We start from the raw sequence: 24,278 nt of genomic DNA, 5'->3' as shown, positions 1-24,278 counted from the left end.
ATCGATATGAGGCAGCCACTTAGACAGAAAGACGGACTGAGCTTCCTTTATTGGCTAATAACTTGCTGGCGTTCTTTACAATTAATTAATTAAAACATGCTGCAGCCCACTCGTAGACTACTAAATTCAACAGCCTGCTCACAAAAAAACTCACATTTTCAGGCTTCAGAAATATCTAACGGTATGTGTTTTATAATGTACAAACCTCACATGACTGCAGTGTTTTCTCTACATGTCACTTAGGGCAAGAAGTAGTGAATTCCTCATGTACAGCATTCAATCAACCACTGAGAGAAAGAACACATACTCATATGCAAAGATTGCAAAATACAGACCTCATTAGTTTGCTGGATTTAATATACGCTGGCCTTTTCTAACATGCATGTGCTGGCACTGCACATTTATTATGAATATGGACATTAATACATTAATATAGGCCTACACCACTTTTTAAGACTCAATGGTGCAGAAATGTTTCTTACTGCAGATGTTTTGGCCTGTTGGCTCAACAGTAAACAGGTGTCCATACATAGATATAAATACTGAAAACTGAGCAAAAAATTCACAATATTTCACAGCAGAGAAACACACTGACTCAAATTAACCAGCTGATCATTTAGTGCTGCTGAGTCATATGAATGAATATGTGACTATTCATCATTACAAGCTTGTGATGCATCAGGGATCTAAAACAACATTTCTAGACTGAAACAAACCAGACATTAAGAGCAATACGTAAGTTTAAATGCTCTTAAGAAAACAGGTGCATCCATGAGTCGTGGGTCCTTCATCTATTCTAATGATGTCTTAGTGGGATTCAGACTGTGACATACGGAATGTGCGTAAAAACCCGCTTATGCTGGACGCAAAATGCTCTGCCCACCGGGCGCCGTCGCGTTTGCTGCCTGCGTTCCTCTCCAAGGATGATAAGGCGCATGGATGCACTCGTCCCAGACCTCGTCCCAGAAATGTGATAATAGGCTACTAACTTCATTTTCTCCAACGACCTATAATCTGATCTCCGTCTGCGTTTTTTTCCTCTCCCCCGTTTGTGTGTGTGCGCGTGTGTGTGTGGATTGTGTTCATCTTTAACCTGCCATCACTGTAGCCCCCCGCGTTGCGTTGGCGCTGCGGAATAGCCTACAAGAACAAGAGCCAGCTCACAGCCGTGGAAACAAGCGGATCAATTTAGGGAAGAGAAAAGGAGAGATAGACAGCGAGGTTTGGAAAACTGGCAATCTGAAGAAGGGACAAGTAGAGAGAAAACATCGACCATACGCCGCTGAAACATTAAGGTACGTGTGTTTATTGCTTGTACAGGTAAGGGACTGAAATGGACGGCGTAATTATTGCATATGTTACCTAATCTGCCCGGATTCTGAAATCAGACACGAGACGACTAAAACATTTGACAACGACGTGTAAAGGTTGCACAGATTGAAGTAAATAATTAATATTAAGATACAGTCGATGTCATATACGAAAAAAAGACGCGGTTACAAATGAATTGGAATAACATGTTTTCTTATGTAAGCCTGTGTGTTTGGCATGTCTACACATATTTAAAAGAAGAAATATGATTGTTGGATTGTTTTTTGGGTGCAGTCATGTTGTCATTACCCTGAAGAGAGAATGGATGCAAGCCATTTTGTAATGCAGCATGTGCAGAATTAGGCCTATTCAGAATTTCAATTGCGTTCCCGAGAAGGTGCGCCGTAGTGCAGCTGCATAGATGAATAAGGCCATTCTGTTAGATTGTAGGAGATATTATGCTGGAGGCGATATAATGAGGAGAGATTGCAGATTAGAGGTTGCGACTGCAGGAGAAATGGTCAGGCTGTGGGCTTTTTTTTTTCTTTTTTTCACGAGTTGATATCAGATAAATGGGGAAATAAAACTGTCATCATGAGTTAAAAGTTGAGAAAATATTTGGCATGAACCTGCAATCTTCCTCTCTTCAAAAGCACCGTTTGTTACCATACTGGTGAATTGCGTCTCATCCTTCCCTGATTCCCACGTCCTGAATCAATCTAGTGTTGTCATAGTTACAGCAGATGATGTTGGCCCTGCTGCACCTGTGTCGCTTTGTGTTCATCTCGACCATCTGTAAATACATGAGGTCTAATTGGGCCTTGTGTAGGAATACAGGAAGCATCCCACAGCCTTGGTGTTTATTAAACAACACCATATTTTTGCCTCTTCACAAACCTAATGACTCTGTTGTAGAGAGCAAGGCATTGATACAATCAGGCGCTTACGATGATGTGATTGGTTTGTAGCAATTGGTCAGCAGCTTGCAGCTAATTTGTCTTTTCACGACTGAGCGCTTTCTCAGGCCTGATCACATAATCAATATCTACATGGTTGCAATCTGCTTTTGACATGGAAAAACAGCTAAGATCAAGAAAGAGAAATACCTTTTTAAGTGAAATTGGTTAGAAAAAACCTCACAATGGCCGAAAATGCAACCATGTCATAATCCAAGGGAAAACACATTTTGCAGCAAGGATGAAGGATGAAGGCCGCTGGCAAAGGAATTGGCCCTCAGATGAGTCAAGGTGCAATAATCTAAAAATAAAGATCATCATCAGTGAGCTGTTGTTCTTGTGGAGAACTTGAAGATGGGAGGTCAAGGCAACAGGCTGTCAGATTCAAGGTCTCTCCATCCATAAGATGTGTTTTTCCCTGTGAGGTGTTTTACATTGATTGTTTTTCACTGACTCTCCCCAGTGGGTTTGCCACGTAATTCAAAGGAAAAAGTGTAGCTCAATTCCTTCGATATTGTTTTGTCTACTTGAGAAAAATACATACAACAACTTATTGTTGACAACTAGGCTTTTGTCTAATGGGAAATTAATCTTTCTCCTAAGCCTATGGAGGTAACAAGTTTGTATTTTCATTTATTTATTCTGCATTTATTGTTTTGCAGGGGCAGCTCAGAAGGTCAAGTCATTACAAAGTTAGCTATGATCTAATTTACACATGTTGTCCCTGCAGGTAGACAGCAAACACCCACAGAACAAAACATACACAAATACAACTGCACAATACATAAAAGTGTGTGATAAGTAATATCATCTGTTATTTGCAATATCACTATATATTTTTGGGTGAATACAACTCATGTTGTTAATCTAAATACTTGAAAAACAAACTTCTCCATTACTTAAAATGTTACATATAAAAAATTACGGCAGTGGTAGGATAAATTATAAAATGGCCATTTTGAATTCTTATTCACCGTCTTTTTAAAACAGCCCCATTTCAAAGGAAACAGAAATGAAAAGCACTAGTGTACATAATGATGCTCCAGTGTATGAAAACATTGTTTTGAAAGCACTGGTATGCTCAGTTATGCGACAAGGGAATGATGTTGTGTTTTGATGCTTCTGTGAATCATTTTCTGTTGAGCTAAACATTGTAACTATCAAACCACCATTCGAGATAACATACAATACTGAGGTCTGGGAGATATGTTTTATTTTCAAGTCAGTCAAATTATTGAAATGCATAATTACCTGCTGGATGGGGATGAGAAGGAGACTCTTCAAGGGAGGACGCAATGCAAGGAAGGCCATAATGAGGAGTGCTGCAAATGGGCTGCATGAAATAACATTTAGGTTTTGCATTATATTCATACATTTTCATTTTCTCATTCCTAATAGTTAATGTCTTGTTATTCCTCTGTGGTAGTTACAGTTAGAAGGGTTGAAGATAGATGTGTGAATAATATTTGTGTGTTGAAGAGAAAGCGACTCTGTGGGATGTGAAAAAGGTCTATTTTTAGCATGCATTCCCTTATGAGCTTTCTTAATAGCTGCTTTAGGAGTTCTCAGAGCTATGTTGTTAATAAAGACTGATGTTGACCTAATCCTCAGACCTTGTATATTAGGATTCATGCGGAACCACCTCCCTCTGTTGTGATATTGAAGGCCAAGGTTAAACACATCGCTAACTTGGGTCTCCCGGCACTTATGTGAATGTATATTTTAGTAAATATTACGTTTTTACTTCTCAAGATAAAGGTATCTTAGTAAAAGACGTATGTCTTGTGTAACAGCAAACGCTGTAAAGGGACTGAACCTTAATCTTTAAGTCGAAAGAAAAGTAGAATTAGATCACAAAGGTGCTGCTGATCAGTTTTCATGTTTATCAGGCTCTGTTAAACACAGTAATGTGGAATAGGGCACTGGACAGTAAAAACACAAGATGGTGAGTGAGCAGGTTGCCACAGCAACCGTATTTCTAGGAGCGCATGCATCGTAGCTGCATAGGAGAGGCTAAGGACTGCGATGGAGCCTTTAAAAAATAACCTGTTTATTAGAGAGTAAACATATTAGGAAAATGCATCCGAGAGTTATCTAAATGAAATTGTAATAATGGTAACAGCGGCCATGTGAGTGACATTGATAGAGATCTCTTTATTTGTTTTGCATAGACAGCATAGGCTTGTGACTGCGAGAGTCATGGTGTCGAAAATAACGTGCCCGAGAAAACAATGAACACTTTCTTCCTGTTCTAATCATTTAGTGAAACAGTGCAACCTTTTCTAAATTTAGTTAGTCTGCTGCTGATGCTTGTGGCCATTTCTGTGTGAAACCCTCTTAACAAAAGATACACAGATACACATTTCTGTATTACAAAAGCCCTTGAAAGTGTTTTGCACCATATTTTTTTCCTTTGTTCACAATGTAGTTGTCATCTTCTTGTCTGGTTCATTAACTTTGGTGGCTAGGGATCTTGTCTTATCGTGCATGCTTATTGTACACAGCATGTGCATTGCGGTAACATTTCAGGAGTCAATAATCATTTCTTCATCTTAATTGCTAAATTACTGCTGCCTCATGATGGATTGCATGAATGTCTGCATTAACCTTAGGTCTAGATGAATACTGAAAGCAGTGGTAATTGCATTCAACAACTTGGCATTCTTTTAAATGTGAGATTTCTATTGCTGTCTGTATAAATCGAAGGATAATTAGACGATGTGACTGCGGTCCTAACTCAGCTTGTGGTTTTAGAGATTTGTGGCCATTTCAGACCATGACCCAGATGTTAAGTTCAACCTATGAAGAAAATGGCAGCTGACTCACCAGTTAGACTACAGGCCATAATTTGAGTGCCACCTCTTTACAAAAAAATCCTGACCCAGCTTGTCATACACTCTGGCGACTGGGGATTTTAATATTTCAAGATTTAAATCCAGATCCGGGAATACATGAATGTATGTGCTACTAGGCTGATGTCTTAAAGCTACTGCTCTGTGCACTTACTCGACCTCTTTTCTCTTTCTCCTTTTTTCTCTTTCCCCTACAGTGAGAAGCAACAGCCTCCACAGAGACAACACTTTGAAGAGCATACCCTGCCCAAAATTTGCTTTCTATTCTAAAAATTGTCATGGGAACAAAAAATACAGAATTCCCTAAAATGACTTGTTGAAAAGGAAAAGGTGTTTGATATTCAAAGAAGTATGAGCAAAGTAAAATAAGAATCTATTAATGATAAACAGTCTTAAATATATATCATAACACTTTTCCCTCTCCCTATTTTTAAAGTGATTGCTTGAAGGAGAGAAAAACAACAACAGAATAGCAGCTTAAGATATGAACATAAAGATAAGCACTTAAGGTCTCCTGTTTGGAGGTGACTTATCAACTTCATAGCAATAGGGGCGGGTCATGACTCAGTTGCCATGCGTGTTGTCATGGTGACCAGCCCCTGTTCCCCTTCCCCCCTCCTCTGGTTGGTCCAGATTCTGTTGTGGTTTCACAACCATGGACCCCAGCTGACAGAGGCAGGACCCGCCTGCCCCAACCCTTGTACGTGCTCCAATCAGGCGAGCCGTGTCATCTGTACCAGGAAGAGTTTAGAGCAAGTGCCGGAAAGTATTTCAGAGAACACAAGATACCTCAATCTACAAGAGAACACTATTCAGGTAAATACGGCTTCATCTACAAACACAGCATACTGGATACAAATATGTTGACAGATGTCATTCTAATGTTTTTTCAACATACCTCCATGTTTTTTGTTTTCACACCAGGTGATCAAGTCTGACACGTTTAAGCACCTGCGGCATCTGGAAATCCTCCAGCTCTCGAAGAACCACATCCGGCAGATTGAGGTGGGAGCTTTCAATGGCCTTCCCAACCTCAACACGCTGGAGCTTTTTGACAACCGTCTCACAGTGGTACCGTCACAAGCCTTTGAGTACCTCAGCAAGCTAAGGGAATTATGGCTACGGAACAACCCCATCGAGACACTGCCGGCCTTTGCCTTTCACCGTGTTCCCTCTTTACGCCGTCTCGATCTAGGGGAACTCAGGAAACTGGATTTCATCTCGGAGGCGGCCTTCGAAGGTCTGGTCAACTTGCGCTTCTTGAATCTTGGCATGTGCGGCTTGAAGGATATCCCTAACCTCACCCCACTAGTGCGACTGGAGGAGTTGGAGCTGTCAGGGAACCAGCTGGGGATAGTCAGGCCTGGATCTTTCCAGGGCCTGGTGTCACTTCGCAAGCTGTGGCTTATGCACTCCAGAGTGTCAGTCATTGAACGCAATGCCTTTGATGACCTCAAAAACTTGGAGGAGCTCAACCTCTCCCACAATTCCCTGCATTCCCTGCCCCATGACCTCTTCACCCCTTTGCACCAGTTGGAGAGGGTACATCTCAACCACAACCCTTGGGTGTGCAACTGCGATGTTCTGTGGCTCAGCTGGTGGCTGAAAGAGACTGTTCCCAGCAACACCACCTGTTGTGCTCGATGCCATGCACCCCCAGGTATAAAAGGCAAATACATTGGGGAACTAGACCAGAGCCACTTCACCTGCTATGCCCCAGTGATTGTCGAGCCACCCACTGATCTTAATGTCACAGAGGGCATGGCTGCTGAGCTGAAATGTCGTACAGGAACCTCGATGACCTCTGTGAATTGGTTCACTCCAAATGGCACCCTGATGACCCACGGATCGTACCGAGTGAGGATCTCAGTGCTTCATGACGGAACACTCAACTTCACCAACGTGACTGTGCAAGACACGGGGCAGTACACTTGCATGGTGACCAACTCCGCCGGAAACACCACTGCAACCGCTGTGCTCAATGTGTCTGCTTCAGACCCCAGCAACGCCTACAGCTATTTCACCACTGTCACCGTGGAAACAGTAGATACAGTGAGAGATCGAGAGGAGAACTCGGCAAGACAGGATGTTAATATGACCTTCATAGAATTTCCTAATCCTACGGGCCGAAGAGGGGTGTTAGAGGGCCGACCAGGAATCACTATACCGCCTTCTCTCTCCTCTCTTTCCTCACTGTCCCCACGAGCCAACAAAGGTCCTGATAATACTGTGACTGTGTCAATAATGGATGTAACTAATATTCCAGGCTTGGATGATGTAATGAAAACAACTAAGATCATCATTGGTTGTTTTGTCGCAATTACCTTTATGGCAGCTGTAATGTTGGTGGTCTTCTACAAACTCCGGAAGCAGCACCAGCTACACAAGCACCATGGCCCCGCAAGAGCCATAGAGATCGTCAATGTAGAAGATGAGATCGGAGCTGGGGCCGGGAGCGGCATCTCAGGGGGTTCAACAATGAATTCTGGCAGCGGAGAAGGAACCCTAAGGATACACCATCATCCAGAAATAGTCAACCTCCCCAACATTGGCCGTAGTGATACTCTCAACCATTACTACAAGACCCATCATTTCAACAACAACGTGATGGGTCTCAGCATTGGCTCTGACGGGATGGGACAAGGAATGATGATCAATAGCAAGAACCAGCAAATGCACGATATCCCCATCTCCTGTACCTCAGTCCCAATCTCTACCGCTAATATGCTCAGCTCATCAGGAAATGGCAACAACATGAACCCTTGTTCTATGTCTCCACCGCTGCCGATGTCTCTCCCCATGCCTACCATGGGCTTACATGGATCGATCAAGGGTTTCATGGGCCAACACCAGAATCCCCAAATGGAGCCTCTTCTCTTCAAGGGGAACTCAAAGGAAAATGTCCAAGAGACTCAGATCTAAAAACAAAAGCGAGAGTTTAGAGAGAGAGTGAGCAAGACTGGGAGACAGAGAGGGGATTGATGTTGGGTTTATTGCGCGGGATGATTAGACACTAGAGTGCATTGACATTACACCAGGAGAAAGGATAGACTGACACGGCAATACACCAACACATAGACTTATCCGTGACAGTCTACTGAGCCAAGGATTACCACAATGGGCCACTTGTGTTTGTGGTAACGATCATGGCCATGGAGATCAAGGAATGGACATTGCTACAATGTAAATCTGTGCCAAAGCAAATGTTTTTTGCAGTTTCTACAAGCTGTGTTCTCATATAAGGAAAACTAGCCTTTCAGAGAAATAACTCCCAAAACCATTGATGGCCAGCAGAGATGAAAGACATTCACAGCCCTTGCCACACTGAAGATCGGAGATATTACAGAACAAAATCCAAGAGACATTTTTCTTCCACATTTAACACAAACCACACTCTCTCTCAAGTGACTCAACAGACTCCCTCAAGGTGACAATTATGTAGGCATAAATAGATGGACAAAAAGGTACAGTGCAGTACAAACTACTGTGAAAAATCCACAAATTATATAAATATATTTTCATTTAAATATGTATCATTGCAGACTCCGATGCAGAGATATTTTGGGGTGGATGTATAAGCTGGTATAGTTTGTTTCTTTGTGGATAATCAGGGGCGGTGATAGCGAAGGTTGGTTATGATACATGTTTTAAGTTTGGCTACTTCTCAGAAACATAAGGGCTCAATTGCAACACTCATTGTGAATCTTTGAATTGGCTTTGTGACATAAAGTCAATTTAGGTTGTAGAACAGTAATTGCAGATCTCTGTTTGACAAACTTTTTCTGTTGCTTCAGTAATAATCATTACAAACTTTTGTGTTCTGAGAGTGTATTATGTATTTTGTAAAAGCCAGCTACTTGGTATTTGAATTGAAAATTCTGATACTTAAATGCCAGCATCAAATAATGGTTAAAATAATGTTCCATAAAACACACAGAAAGGTATTTGCGAAGATCTGTTGGGTAAAATAAAGTGTTGACAATGTGTTATTTGAACCAGATCAGTAGCCAGATATTTGCTTTTAGACAGGAATTTGATATGACCTCCTTGCTCATGGTTACCATAATCATGCCATAAAATGCTGTCATAAGATTAGGATGATGATTAGACATCTATCTGCAGCAGCATTCAAAAAGGGATTAAACATCCATCTAATGATGATCGGAATGAATGGAAATGTACAGTATATTAATAATAATAATGTCTGGTTGTATGACAATTGTAAGATCCACATTTTTACAGTGTAACTTTCATATGTTAAATGCCATTTACGCTTCTTGCGTTTCAACTATGTATTTCTTTATTTTTGTTAGTTTGATATAATGTGTACAGTTGTCTAGCCATGTATCATTACGTGTGAAATAAATCAATCATATATTGGGTCGTGGCGAGTCAATATGGCAACCACACGATGAGGAGTGAGACATTATGCAGGCCTATGTGCTAAACCTGGATTGAATGTATGGTTTGTGGTTTAGCCATGAGTCATCCTGGTAATAATAGGTGCCATCTGCACTATTAACACGTTCAGACAGGCTTTTAGTCACTCGCCTATAGACATTACTGGTTTTTCAAAATGAGTGTCTTTAACAGAATTAGAAATTAGAAATTAGATCTCGGTATTTATTCTCCCATGGTGAGTCTTTCATGTTAGTTTGTAAATTGAAAGAACATTTAAGGAAAGAAGGCCATTAAATAGATCATTTTTGATATTTACTCAGCAGGAATCTAAAATGTTTGTTGCAATTGAGCACAAACTGGACAAGTAATTCCAGATTAATGTACCTGAGATAGTATTATCAGCAAAATCATATCAACAAGGTTTTCGACTGTAATTCAGCTCTGTGTGTGATAGTGCTGTTTTTTTCTGTTGCACCCCTCCCTCAGACCTGCATATATTTATATATATAAATATAAACGGCGAGCTGTTTTATGTGAGTTATGATGGTATTTCTTATCAGCATTGTGCCCACACTTATTGGAGTAAATGGAACACTGAGGAACCATAATAATAGTGATAATAATAGTGATGATAATGTGACGGTATCAGAGAAAACCCTCCCAGATTGCACAGAGGTTAATCCATGAAAGGAACATCTTCTGCATCAATGCACATCACGTTCATCCTGTTTATTGCCAAGCATTCAAGCCATTCTTAAAAAAAAAGTATGGTTATACACCTACAATTATATAATGCAAACTTTGTCTAAATTGCAGCTATGTATATTCTACGTTTTTTATTTGTGCTCGTGAATCTCATTTAAAAGCATAGTAAAAGTCACTGTGTTGCAACCCACAGACAGATCTTGTGGGCAGGGTTCAACTGTAGCCCCACAGAGACACAAATGGAATATAAATGAAGGCTAAAGACACAACATATGGGCCGCTCCCTTGATGTGCTACATTTGGTGGCTCTGCTGTCAGATTTCAAAGAGCATACCAGATACCTCCTTGTGTGCTTTGTGTGCGAGGGTGCTTTCCTGCAAGTTAACCGTGGAACAAATCTTCTTACCTGACGCTACTGTATCAGTGTTTTATTAAGATGGTGACTCACATTATCAGCACAGAAATGTTCCTTTAGTTCCTCTGGACATTCGCAACCTGCACAATTATCATCATTATTATTAACATTTGGAGGAAATGCAGAATGGCTTTGTTTCATCTTAGTATAGTGGCTGCCATTGTACATACTGATGCGATTTAAAAGCAGGCTCATTCTACAGCAGGAATGTTAACACATGTTTGAGACACAAGCTTCAGACTGGATTCTGAATATGTGCATATTGGGCAACTGTACCTCACTGTATTTTGTAGGCCTGTATAGCGGTGATTTGATTCAGTTTGGCTACAGATGGCGTATTGGCATATGTGTATCCTCGGCTCCATTCTTTGCTTACAATGGATGCTTCAGGCCTGATGACATTTCTTGATTTGTTTGAAGCATTGGATTATCATATCTGAGACACCAAATTGCAGGACAAGAAAATGGACTGACCTTTTGGTCCTTTAAAGGTAAGCTGTTCTGTTTGATAAACAATGTTAAAAAAAAATATGAAAAATAACCTGGGTCTGTTTTAAAAGCTTTTTTAAAAGAGAGAAAGAACTATGTTAAGCTCTAAAAAAAAAATTCGATTTCTTTAATACAGAATAACGAGAAAAAGTATATCATTTTGTGTTTGTTTGTTTTTTCCTCTTTCATTTTCCGAATTGTTGGTTGTATCTCCAGTATGTGGTATTATCAATTTGGGTATTGTCATTAAATGTAATTTTTTTCACGCATTCATCCAGGTGCAACTTGTGGCAGAAGAGTGTATTTCTTCTTTCAACATGTACTTCTTGCTCTTCAATGACTGTCATACAATGACTGAGAGGTATTTTATTTCACCCGTTGCTACTTCTGTGAATTCAAATCTAGGCCCGCTGTAAGAAGCTATTCTGCTGTTAGAAACATGTGCCACCTTCATTCTTTGATGTGATTTGAAATTATAACGCACCAGAACTAACTAAATGAAATATGAGTTAAAAAGTTTAACAAAATGATGTTTCAAATAAGTTATTGCGTGACATTTTATAAAACTAAATTGAAAAAAAGGTCCTTCAAATGACTCTGTTTACACTGTATTTATTAGTTCACTTTTTTCATTTTCATATTGATTAATCAAAACAACACGGTTGGACACAATGGCCTCTTGTGCCCATTTTATGTGCACAATTATATTGTAACAGCTGGTAAATGGTTTTATGATTTTCCATGCAAAGGTTATTGGATTAGAGCAAATGCAGCTAAGTGCGAGCAGCTAACAAACGATTGCAATTCACAGATAAATGAATACATAACATTATGATAACCTGATCCGTAAATAGCTATTGTCGTAAAAAAAGAAAAGACACACATTTTTAAAATTGTATTATATTGCAGAAGGCTCGTATTTGATCTTGCTGAATATCTTATTAATTGACTAATTGATTATGAGGGCTGGCTGTAGAAGTACAGCCATTCAACACAACACTATTACATCCTGTAATCACTGCAGCATGGGAACTGCCTTAATAAATCATGCGGTCCATCATGTTACATTAGCGTAATTGTACATAAACCCGCACTGCCAATTTTAATTATTAGCATATGCTGCGAGTTTGCAAATCTGACAAATAAATAAACAAAAACAAATTAGATAATTTAAGTGAATAGTGAGACATTTCCCAAACAAGGCGAGTGTAAAAGCAATTCAGTGAATTTGGGTTATGTTGCTCACATCTCAATATGAAGTGCACTTCCTATTTTTTTATGAAGGCTATGAATGTGCAGAGCTTCATTAACACATCATTATCACTAGTTCTTATCTTGAAAGGGTCGACTACATTTTTGCTTTGCCTCGCTGTGTTCTGCATTCTGTTCTGCAGTTTGTCTGCTTGTTCCAGATTTTATATTTTTAAACTTATTGTGGACCCCGAGGTTAGGTGGAACAGTATAGACTATCACAGATGTCCACTGCGCAGTACTAGTCCAACCCGAGTTATGAAACAGCACCCTCAGGGGATTCATGTAACAACAAATGCATCAGCCACGAAGCATGACAGCGAATTTGAATGATATGTTTAGATAGAATGTTGGGCCTTACAGCAGAGATTGTATTTGTAGTGTCTTAGGGGGCACTAAGTAAAGTCATTTTCTTGAATGTAATTGTACTTGGCTTGCACTCTGGTCTCCAGAGAGCTCAGTCCCCATGATACTTCATTTTTTTACATCCCTGTATGCTGAAATAGCAATAGAGAATACAGCTGCACTATATAACGGTTACATTGTAGTATTTTCTCAAGACTGTAACACAAAGCAGAGGATTGATATGAAACCAAATGCTCTGTAACACCTTGGGGGGACTCATTTTAGAGCCGATTATTAATATCTGTCTTTTGCAGCTTTTTTGCTGTTTCTCAGCTTGTGGTCATAATGAACAAACATATACTCTTTTTTACTGCATGTTTGCACGAGGTAATATGAAGAGGGGGGTGTGAAGTGAGCAAAGAGTGTGTGTGCAGCAGAAAGAATACATTAATATGCACTGAAGATGAAAGAGAAATGCTCAAATGCAAATAGGTTTAGAGCATTATGTGATAGGGGTGAATGTTATGTGATGGAGAAGGGTAGTTTTCAATTGAAAAAAAAAATTAATTGAAAAATTCCCCTGCAGCATAAAGCAAACCTATTCACATGAGGTGCGTTTATCTACACCAACTCCCTGCTATAATTCCTTGTGTATTAAAAAGAACAGAGGAAACCCGGATTTCTGTTTGTAAAATGCAACAATGCATCTGCCAATCCCTTTGCTCGCTTATGGTGCAGTCATTTTCTAGAAATCCACTTTGCCAGCACTATCCTCTCCTTTTCCCTATGCTGTCTTTTCCCTTCAAATTCAATAACCTCCCAGCTGTGTGTTTCTCCAGGGATTCCCCAGCTCCCCTGGCCCACAGACAGACTGCAGAGTCTGTAGGGAACCTGACACAACATAAACTCCACTGTGAAGCAGAGGTGTCAGAGTCTGTGGGCTGCATCTCTGCTGATCGAGAAGCCATGGAAATGTGACAGCCTTTTATTTCTTCACACTCAAAAGGCTGCAGCAGAAAAACACATGTGTTTAAAACGAGCGTAGTGTGTTAAATGCAACCGCGTGGGCTACAGTCATATCAAAAAACAAAAATGATGTGGCCTATTTAGGCATTCTTTATATAAGGATGGACTACACAGAACTATTAGCTTAGCTTAGTCTGAGAAGTATTATGGAAAGTGTGAGAAAAAGACGACCCAGTTGGACCTACTTTGTGTAGATGGATAAAAGGGAAATGAGAATCCTTTTGATTTAAAGTATGCTCTTTGTTTAAAGATTCAGTCTTTGACTGTTATTACACGAAACTATGTTGGTGAATTATTAGCTTCCTTCTGATGTTCTCGGAGGGCTTTCTCATACTGTACTGAACATGTTTTGCTTTTGTTTCAGTCTATTTTTAGATTCCTTCTCTTCTCCCAGTTTCATTCAGAGGCATGCAGCAGATCCTTGGGGATATTGTTTTCTTGCTCACCCAAAGATCTCAATTAATAATCCTGAGAGAGAGAGGATTCACAAACGGAAAGCTTTATCGGTATTGGCGTGTGTTTACTTTGCAAGCACTCAGGAGCCCTTGTAACCTCAGACAGTTCTTCACCTCTTCTGGGGATAAAACACTCAACCTGACCAACAAGACATGTCACCCGGAAAAAATATCTATGTTTTCTTCTCTTCCCACTAAACGCTGCTGAAGAGGACGTGGGATGGAGCTGCATTTGTATAGGCATAGACAGAATTGTCTTATGTCTTGGTACAGTGGCACCATACTCAACCGTTTGTATTTACTGTATGTGCATGTTAATAATACACAGGGAAATACATGTCTCCCCTTAACTTACACATGTTAAAAGTGCAGCACATTTTGGTAATATTGGTCTGAATTTTTACACACTAATTAACACAAATATCTAGTGATGTGGAAACACTGTACAATTAACTACTTTCTAATGCGCCCTAATCTAATTACAAGTTACAAGAAATAAAAAAATAAAAAAGCATTTAGTGCATGAATATCTCACGGAAAATATTGCTTGTTTCACTGTAGGCCCAAAGTACAAGATGATATTTAAAGTAATTACTTTCCCATGAATTTCTTTGTCTCCAGCATACATTATAAACAGCAACTTTCTGTGTAATTACTAGACGAAGGTACTGTATGCAGCAAAGTGTTCCCCAGTGCATGCACTCCCACACACAAACACACTTTTCAGTCACTGAGCTGGTGTTCTTATTAGATTATTACACTTACTTGAGTATTGATTTACCATAACTGCAGATAGGGTAATATTTATTCCGTGGTTGGTTACTGTTGTGTGTGTGGTAATGGGGTTTTACTTTTTATTGCACTCTGAATTATATAGTGACTTTTACTTACCCTGATGCTTCAGTAATATTCATATTGTCAGCTCGGGCACTAATTGTTAAATGAATTGTCATTTGGGAAGTTATTTGCTTTCTTGCTGAGAGTTAGATGTGATCATTGAACACATTTATGGAAATTAAGCTACAGCCAGCAGCATATGAGCTTAGCAAAAGACTGACATTTAATTCACCAGCACCACCTCATCAAAAATATGTATCTCATTTGTGTCAGCTTTACAAAAACAAAGTGTAATGTCACATTGTCTCAACCTCACGGTGATGACAAGACAACCAGACTACCCATTGTGTAACAGGTTAAAAACACAGTTACATACATTCAGTACAAATAATAAAATGCTGGAGTGCAGCATGTGAGAACAGAAATATGCTGCTGTTTTTTTGGGAGGAATCCGAAGTGAGAATGATTGTGCAATAGGCTATTTTTAACATTGAAATCAGCTAATGCACTGATTGCGGGAAAGGTGCTTGCCAGCCCGGCATTGAGTGCATCCAGTGAAAGAGATTTTTCCTCGTCTATGTGTGATTTAAGAAAGCAGAACCAGCATAAAAGCAAAGAGTATTTTTAAAGTGTAGCCTGTGGGTTTTTCGAGGGTCAGGTCTGCGGATTTTACTTGGTGATAAATGTGGGTAACAATTGTTGGTTTGCAAAACTGGTGCCATGCAGGACTCAGTTACGACACAAAAATCCCCTTTAAAAAAAAAAAAAATGTTTTCACATTTGAGTTTTGGTGCATTACGGAGGCTAGTTGTTGAGCTTTAGAAGTGTTGGTATGTGATCATTACATTACATGTCATTTGTTAAATGCTTTTATCCAAAGCGACTTACATACTCAATACTGTGGTCAATCCTCACAGGAGCAATTTGGGGGGGGAGTGTCTTATCCAGGGACACAACAACATGCTGACTGCAGTGGGACTCAAACTTGCTATCCTCTGATTCGAAGATCAGCGCATTAACCTACTGCGCCACATGCCTCCTCATTGTTTACTTCAGAACAGAGTCACTATTTCTAACTGTTTCCAGGTTTAATGCTAAGCTAAGCTAACCGGCTGCTGGTTGTAGCTACACATTTAGTGACAGACAAGAGATTCGATTAATTCTTCTCACGAAACAACCGACCAAAATCTGCTAAATGCTTTTTAAAGATGAGTGCTGAATTCACAAGTTGATGCTTATAAAAAAGTAAAAGGTGGATTTATTTTTTGCTGTCATTTCAACTCTTTATACCTTACAGGAAAGGCTTCACAATACACTTATTACAGTATATGTGACAACATTTCTAAAAACTGCCCTGTCACTGTCTGTCAACATTGTTTCGGCTTTGCTCTACCCACGTGACCAGTGCATTAAGTAATTAAAGGACATTGATGAAGACAAAGGAAAGTCATGGACATTCCTGGCAATGACATATGGAAGTAGAAACTACTCATCCTCCTATTTTTCATATCCCCTTCCTCCCATCTTGCTTATTCTTTTGTCCTAAAGAAGGACATTTTTGTCCCATGGGGATAACAATATTGACGTCAAGAGATGAGTTATTGATTGGCAGAGGAGAGGACAGCGAGACAGTTGACATGCAGCATATAACACTTCAAGAGTGTTTGCATTCATATGTGTACATGTGGCATGTATGAAGGAATAATAATTTCAGTCTGGGCTGATATGTATCTAGTGAGTTTTGTACAACATGTCAAACCAGACAAACACGTGTAGCGAGGAGAGAGGAGGATGTGGGTGTTATATTCCTCTGGAGGCCTCTTTGCTGCTCGCTACATATCTTAACATGTTGGGAAATTGATGCAACACTTCTTTGTACAAACGCCTTGTGATATATACGTGAAGATAATGAGATTGCGATCTGTCCTGATTGAACGGGATGATGACATCGATATGAAATAGCTCTTCCCATGGCTTCGGTTCGTATTCCACATACACTGAACAAAAATATAAACGCAACACTTTTGTTTTTGCTCCCATTTTTTATGAGATGAACTCAAAGATCTAAAACATTTTCTATATACACAAAATAACCATTTATCTCAAATATTGTTCAAAAATCTGAAAAAATCTGTGATAGTGAGCACTTCTCCTTTGCCGAGATAATCTATCCCACCTCACAGGTGTGGCATATCAAGATACTGATTAGACAGCTTGATTATTGGACAGGTGTGCCTTAGGCTGGCCACAATAAAAGGCCACTCTGAAACGTGCATTTTTGCTTTATTGGGGGGGTCTGGGGGGGTCCGAAAACCAGGCAGTATCTGGTGTGAGGGGTAGGGGTAGGGGTAGGGTTAGGGTTAGGGTTAGGGTTAGGGTTAGGGTTAGGGTAATGTTGTGAATCGAGTGGCCTGTGTTCGTCGTCCATTACATACGCCTGCCCATACCATAACCCCACCACCACCATGGGCCACTCAATTCACAACATTACCCTAACCCTAACCCTAACCCTAACCCTACCCCTACCACTAACCCTACCCCTACCCCTCACACCAGATACTGCCTGGTTTTCGGACCCCCCCCAGACCCCCCCAATAAAGCAAAAATGCACGTTTCAGAGTGGCCTTTTATTGTGGCCAGCCTAAGGCACACCTGTGCAATAATCATGCTGTCTAATCAGCATCTTGATATGCCACACCTGTGAGGTGGGATGGATTATTTCGACAAAGGAGAAGTGCTCACTATCACAGATTTGTTCAGATTTGTGAACAATATTTGAGAGAAATGGTTATTTTGTGTATAAAGAAAATGTTTTAGATCTTTGAGTTCATCTCATGAAAAATGGGAGCAAAACAAAAGTGTTGCGTTTATATTTTTGTTCAGTGTAGATACATCTCCTTGTCTGGTGGGTCATTTGACCTGCATGGGTTAGCGCTGATTGAATCATTGGAAGATAAGCTCACAGCTCAACACCAGTCGGTTTCCCCTTCAGTCCCAAACCATGCACGAGAAATTAAATGCAAGCTCAGCAGTGTTGGTCAATGTCACAGAGAAAAACAAAAAGAGCCAAATGGCTAATCGGACATGGGTCTTGTGTATCATTTTTGTGGGAGATGTCAATGACAACATACAGAGCAGAAAGATTCCCACTGACAATTATGCAAATGTTGATGTGACATGCGAGTCTGCGCCCAGCGTGATGAGACCAGAGGGAAATTCACCAATACTTGCTCTGTTGTCGCCGCTGCTACCGTTAGCATTAACATTGTTCACACATCCCCTCATCTCAGGCCTCTTCCACACCCCTCCCCCTCTCCCTTCTTACCCCCATCACCCCACCACCACCACCACCACCACCACCACCACCACCACCACCACGTCTCCATCTCCTCCACCTCCTCCTCCCTGCGTTCTCTCTTTCCTGTTCTCGCTGCGGTGTTGCCATAGCAACGGAGAAATTTGGGAATACCTCCGTCCTTCAGAGCGCGAGAGAGAGATAGAACGAGAGAGGGTGAGGATGGGAGACAGACAGAGAGTAAAGGGGTAGACAGAAGAAGAAGAAGAGACAAGAGGCGAGGAGACGAGGGAAGGGAAGGAAGTGTGGAAAGGACTGTTAATTAAAAGACGGAGAGCGAGCGGCTGTGACTCACTGCCTGAATGGACACCATTGCCTGTCACTTAGCCCCCTGACTCCAAGCGTTTGTCCCCCTCCTCCACCGCTCGCTCACTCCCCTAAAAGCTACCCTCCCATTGATATTCAGTCTCTGTGATGAAGAAGACGCCACTGTTATCTGACTAGGGGGGTGGGGGGGGTGGGTTTTGACTGAGATGGCACCGTGTCGCACAGCCATGGCGTAGCTTCACGCTGGGCCCTATGCACGCCATTTGTTTGACGATTCCATGTGTGCTGGATGTCTCCATTTGTAGTGAAGCTGCAGTTTCCATGACAACGCCCAGACTGAAATAGCACCCCCAGTTTCCTCCCTCTCCTCCGCGCACAATACACTCATAACTGTTCATTCCTGATCCTGGGCTTCTTTCTACCGGGGCCGAGATGTCTCATACTGCTCATCTCCATTCATCATATGGATTGAAGCACATGAACCCCCCCCCCAACAGTCCCCATCATCGCTTTCACACACACACAGACACACACATATGCGCGCACACACACACGCATCACTTCTCCTCCCACCTCTTATCTCTCATTTTCAGTCTCTCGGTCGCCCTGCAACAGATTCTGTCAACATGCATACACCTCTGTGTTGCCATGACAACGGTCTTGAAAATCACTGCAATTATTTCAACAAAGACAAAAACCCTACAGCCACTTGGGGGAGAGGGAGGGAGAAAAAGGACAGTGTGTGTGTGTGTGTGTGTGTGTGTGTGTGTGTGTGTGTGTGTGTGTGTGTGTGTGTGTGTGTGTGTGTTTGTGTCACAGAGAAAGATTCAGAGTTGTGAGTCTGTGCTTGCGTGTTTAGTGACCCATCGATGAACTGGTGTGTATCAAGAGTAGCTCAATGTGCATACAGTGTGATGTTGTGTGTGTGTGTGTGTGTGTGTGTGCATGTATGTGTGTGAGTGTGTGTGTGTGTGTGTGTGTGTGTGTGTGTGTGCATGAGTGTGTGTGTGTGTGTGCATGTGTGTGTGTGTGTGCGCGCGCGTGTGCCTACAGTATGTCTCTTTGCCTTATATGGTGAAACTCTTTTCTTTCCGCCACCCAGGCCCTTGAGTATGTTGTTCTGTAAGTCAGTGTAGGTGCACTTACTGAACCATTTGCACACGTGTGTTTTTTCAAAACAAACCTGTACCAGTTAGTACCACGTATGTGCGGGTGTGTGTGCGGGTGTGTGTGTGTGTGTGTGTGTGTGTGTGTGTGTGTGTGTGTGTGTGTGTGTGTGTGTGTGTGTGTGTGTGTGTGTGTGTGTGTGTGCTACAGACAGTGAGAGCAATACTGTGCACTGATGGGATATAGAGAGATAGTAAAACAGATGGGCATGAGAGATCTGCACAGTGGAAGAAAGTTTACTAAGTACTCAAACGTTACTTTATTATTTCCAATGTGTGCTACTTACTATATGGTGGCAAATGCGCTACAACGGCCCAAAACATTTACATTTTGAGAAATGCCCTGCACTCAAAAACTATGCAAATCTATAAACACAAAGTGCCAAAACACATGCAAATGAAGAAAAACAACAGTAACAGGGACACTAAAAATGTTTGCACAGCTGGGACAAGAGCGGGGAAGTTGGCCAACGATCAGTGTCACTGGAAACTTACTTACAATCTACGTTTTTTTGGCTTATTATAACAATGTGATTCCATCATTGCACTGTTGGAGGAGGCTGGGACCTAAGCATTTCATCGTCATAACTACACCATAGCTATGTACGTATGACTAATAAAAGCCTTGAACTTGAACCTTCCAAGGGTTATAAAGTGTTATAAAGAGTTAATCATTTTCAAAATTGAAAATGTTTTGTAAGTATATTTAAAACGAGTTACATTAGTTATCTAGCTTACAGCAGATCTGCAATAATATTGCAAGGAATCGAGAGATCATATTGTTAAACAAGCCAACACAACTTAATGAAGTGTGTTATTTGCATGTGTTTTGGCACATTTGTATTTTTATATTTGCATCGAAAGTGCAGCACGTTTCTCTTCTTCTGTAAGTGTTTTTGGCCAATGTAGCGCCTTTATAAATACAGTAGAGTATACTTAAACACTTAACATAACATTTGCAATACATTAAAAAATGAGTATGTTTTAAGAACAGAAAATATGCATTATAAAACAGTAATGTGCAGTACTGTACTTCTTCTCAAAGCATAAGGCTCGTGATAATCTACATCATTTTGTGATTTTCATCAAATTCCATTACAGGACCAAAACTGCGGCTCTCAACACAATATCCATGAGTTCACAGTGAAAAACCACATCTTTAAAAACTGGTCTCATAAAAAAGTCTGAATGATATCCCTTAATAGCAGGAACTGTAGTTTTTACCAAACATTTTTCAAAGAGGAGATAACTGTGTATTTTTTGGGACTATTTTCAGCCACAGATTTGGTGCTCTATTGAGTATTTACAGCAGGCATTGACTCCAAAAAACTACAATGCCGCTGTTTGTTGTACTGTAATAAAGAAACATGTCACCCAGTGCACTGTTGTGGTTTACTCATGTATTATTAATAGTTTTTGGATGTCTATTGCACAGAGGAATGCGCTATTTTGGGCAACACAGGATTTGTTGACAATAGAAAAAGATCAAATACCACTAGACTTCCCTGCGAGTAAAATGTTGATGCATGGTGTGTTTTTTACATTGCAGTATACTTTCATGTGTGAGACAATGGATGCTCTTTTACTTAAGATCAATGGGAATTAAGTCTTAATTTAACGTTTCATGCCACCCCTGTTAATACTGTATCACTTAGTATAACAGATCCTATCTTACCATTATCAAATATGATGTCAACGCTGTATAGCTTTAAATCTTCACACTCACTAATCCCATTGTATCCCATAAAGCTGCTTTGATACTAACAGATACTTACATGTGTGTCGAGTCAGGGAAAACACTCCGGGCCCTGTAATTTTAGGGCCAAACCCACGGCGGATGACACAGCTAGTTATAATGAGTGTTTGTGGCCCCGAGCCACTGTGTAAGAGAGTGTGTGTGTGTGTGTTTTTTATGCTCGTAGGAGTTCAATTTAAGAAGCCTGTCTTTACTTAACCCATTTCTTTTTTTACATTGTTCCCCAGTCCTTAAGAATGTAAGACTTTAAAGTGGAGTTATCCACAGTGAGGGGCTAAATATGTATCCTTATGTTCAAAAGATGACTCAAATATGTCAGCCGATGGGGGGGTTGCCGTGTCACCGCACAGCAGGGGATTGGCAGAGACAGTGATTTCGGACTTCAGGCGGCGATGAAGTAGATTGGGATCAGAAATCCTTGGGGAGAGAGAGAGAGACGAGGTCAGGTAGGAGGGCTATAAAAGCACTGCCTCCTCTTCTGGAACATGTACTTAATGTCAACTCGGGTCTGACTGGAGATTGGGGATGCTCTGCAGTCCTCCTCTGTCTGAAACTCATTTGACTTAAACAGCAAAATGTGTTAACAAGTTTGCTGAGGTAAGTGCAAGTGTTCATTTCCATCATCTGCGTAATCTGTTTTGACATTTTGTTGCATATGTACTCAACTGTACAGCCTGAATATTTAAATCGAGTTGACATAAATACTACTGTAGACTGAAATGTAAAAATGACCATGCATAGATATTTTAAATGTGATATGACTTATTTAAAAGACACATTTTTGCACAACACTTGCCTGACTAAATGCAATGCAAAAAAAGTGTTTATCATATTCTGCTCTTAATGTTAGTTTATAATTTAAATGTCTGAATTTGTTTTCTCCTTCCTGTAAGCAGAAGTTAGAGATTGAAAAGTCAAAAAGATGTCCATATTCCAGAAAAGTTTGGGCTGTCTCTTCCTCTTCTGTCTCATCTGCTCGACTGAGTGCCGGGTGCTGAAGTTTGTCGTGGCTGTAAGTCGACTCTGTTCCCTTTTTCTTTCTGTGTGTGTGTTTTATATTGATAACATTTGAACATTAGTATTGGAATTTAACATTAAGTTCTTTTACAACCTTTTAACATAATCTGGAAGCCACTTTAGATCACATGACTCTGATATGACATTGTGCATGGTTGCTGATGACACAGTTTTTTTCTGCTCACTGAGCATTACTGTATTTACACATCCATGTGACAAAGGATTACTTTGAGCCTAAACTCCAACAGTGTCATGCATATCTCCCCCAGACACTGCTGCTCCGTTATAAACCTCTTTGCATATCTTTCTTTCACACCATAGTTCAATGGTATAAAAGACAATGGACGGATTGAGTGAACATCAAATATTCTTCCTACAATGTGACAACACTAGTGTCATGACCCAACACACATAGTATGTATACTGGTTTATGTTACATTGACAGTTGACAATTTAATATACAAATACCATTTTAGCTAAAGTAAAGCAAAACAATTATTAAGCTTGCTAACTTACTATCTAGTAGTTTTAATTTATTGTTTAAAGTTGCATTAGTTTGGTTATTTTCTGTATTAGTCTGTTTTTTATTGTATAGTTGTAATGTTTGCTAGTTTTTCATTGATTTAATGTCCAACTATTTTATTACAATTCAGTGGAGTTCAGTTGCGTTTGGGTTATTTCAGCATGTATTATTATGTGCCGCTTTCCACCTTCTTCTCCAGTAGGACTCAGATGAGGGTGTTGCACTTTCCCTTACATGTGATGTTTTTTTTTTTTCTTTTCTTTCCGTTAACTGTCAAGTGGGAAATAAGTATTTTTTGTGTTTCTCTTAGTATCCTACGATACTTTTATGTTTGGCTGAATACGTTTGGCTGAATACGTTTGGCTGTGAAAAAGAAATATGAAAGACAGACCATCTATTTATATATATTTTTTTAGAAAGGTGCAGGTAATATAAGATTATTTTCTTCTCCCTGCTCCTTTTCGGTCAATGGTGTGTTTACAGAGACATGATGTGTTAACAATTATTATACATTCAGTTGTGCATACCATGAACGGAACAAATACAAATGAAATGAAATGTATTTAGTCGTAAGGTGTTTTGGATCAAGAACGTGTTGGAAAATAAGAATTGTCTCCAAGAGAAAACCTCAACCTTCGTGACTTGACTTTGTGGTTCGTTTGACGTTTTACATCCAGATTGTTGGTAAAGTTCATCCCACTGTGGTGCTAGCAGGAGTGACTCAGATGTGTCTATACGCCACTGTAACCAACCTGTGTGTCATGTAACTGCTCAGAAAGTGAGTCCTCAGGTTAATAATACGAACGCAGCAGGTCCACTATCTGTGTCATCAGAATGACTGTTCTAGCAAATCCAGACTGAACTCTTCCATAACACAGGTTTCTATTTCTGACTCGTGTCTCATAATGTATTTATTCCATAAGTACACGGTGTAATGGCTGGCAAAGCAGCATGGCGTCTGAATTTGTGTGACATAATCTGTTATGACTTTTAAGGTGTTTCGACATGGAGATCGATCTCCCATTGAGTCGTATCCCAGGGATCCTCATGGAGAGGAAGTGTGGGCTCAGGGTTTCGGACAGCTGACTGAGGTAGTCTGCGTGTGTTAGTGTGTGTGTGTCTGTGTGTGTCATCATTATAATTTTGTCAAG

The 24,278-nt window shown here is 40.3% G+C and overlaps 2 protein-coding genes across 2 annotated transcripts in view; both read left to right on the top strand.

Annotated features, from left to right (window-relative positions):
• Nucleotides 1-671: 671 nt before the first annotated feature.
• On the top strand, nt 672-11,710 carry lrrc4bb (leucine rich repeat containing 4Bb). The gene is made up of 3 exons (XM_034214492.1): nt 672-1,295; nt 5,317-5,935; nt 6,044-11,710. Exons 2-3 carry the CDS (start codon nt 5,693-5,695, stop codon nt 8,039-8,041), a joined length of 2,241 nt encoding a protein of 746 aa, XP_034070383.1. The 5' UTR covers nt 672-1,295; nt 5,317-5,692; the 3' UTR covers nt 8,042-11,710.
• Nucleotides 11,711-22,509: 10,799 nt separating this feature from the next.
• Nucleotides 22,510-24,278, top strand: part of LOC117544927 (testicular acid phosphatase homolog) — a 9,071-nt gene continuing 7,302 nt past the window's right edge. Inside the window, 2 exon segments of the mRNA XM_034214456.1 lie at nt 22,510-22,599; nt 24,123-24,218. Of these exon segments, the coding sequence (XP_034070347.1) occupies nt 22,510-22,599; nt 24,123-24,218 (186 nt within the window).

Source organism: Gymnodraco acuticeps, unplaced genomic scaffold, assembly GCF_902827175.1.
Source record: "Gymnodraco acuticeps unplaced genomic scaffold, fGymAcu1.1, whole genome shotgun sequence".
NCBI classification, from domain to species: Eukaryota; Metazoa; Chordata; class Actinopteri; order Perciformes; family Bathydraconidae; genus Gymnodraco; species Gymnodraco acuticeps.
This window is presented reverse-complemented; position numbering and strand designations above follow the sequence as displayed.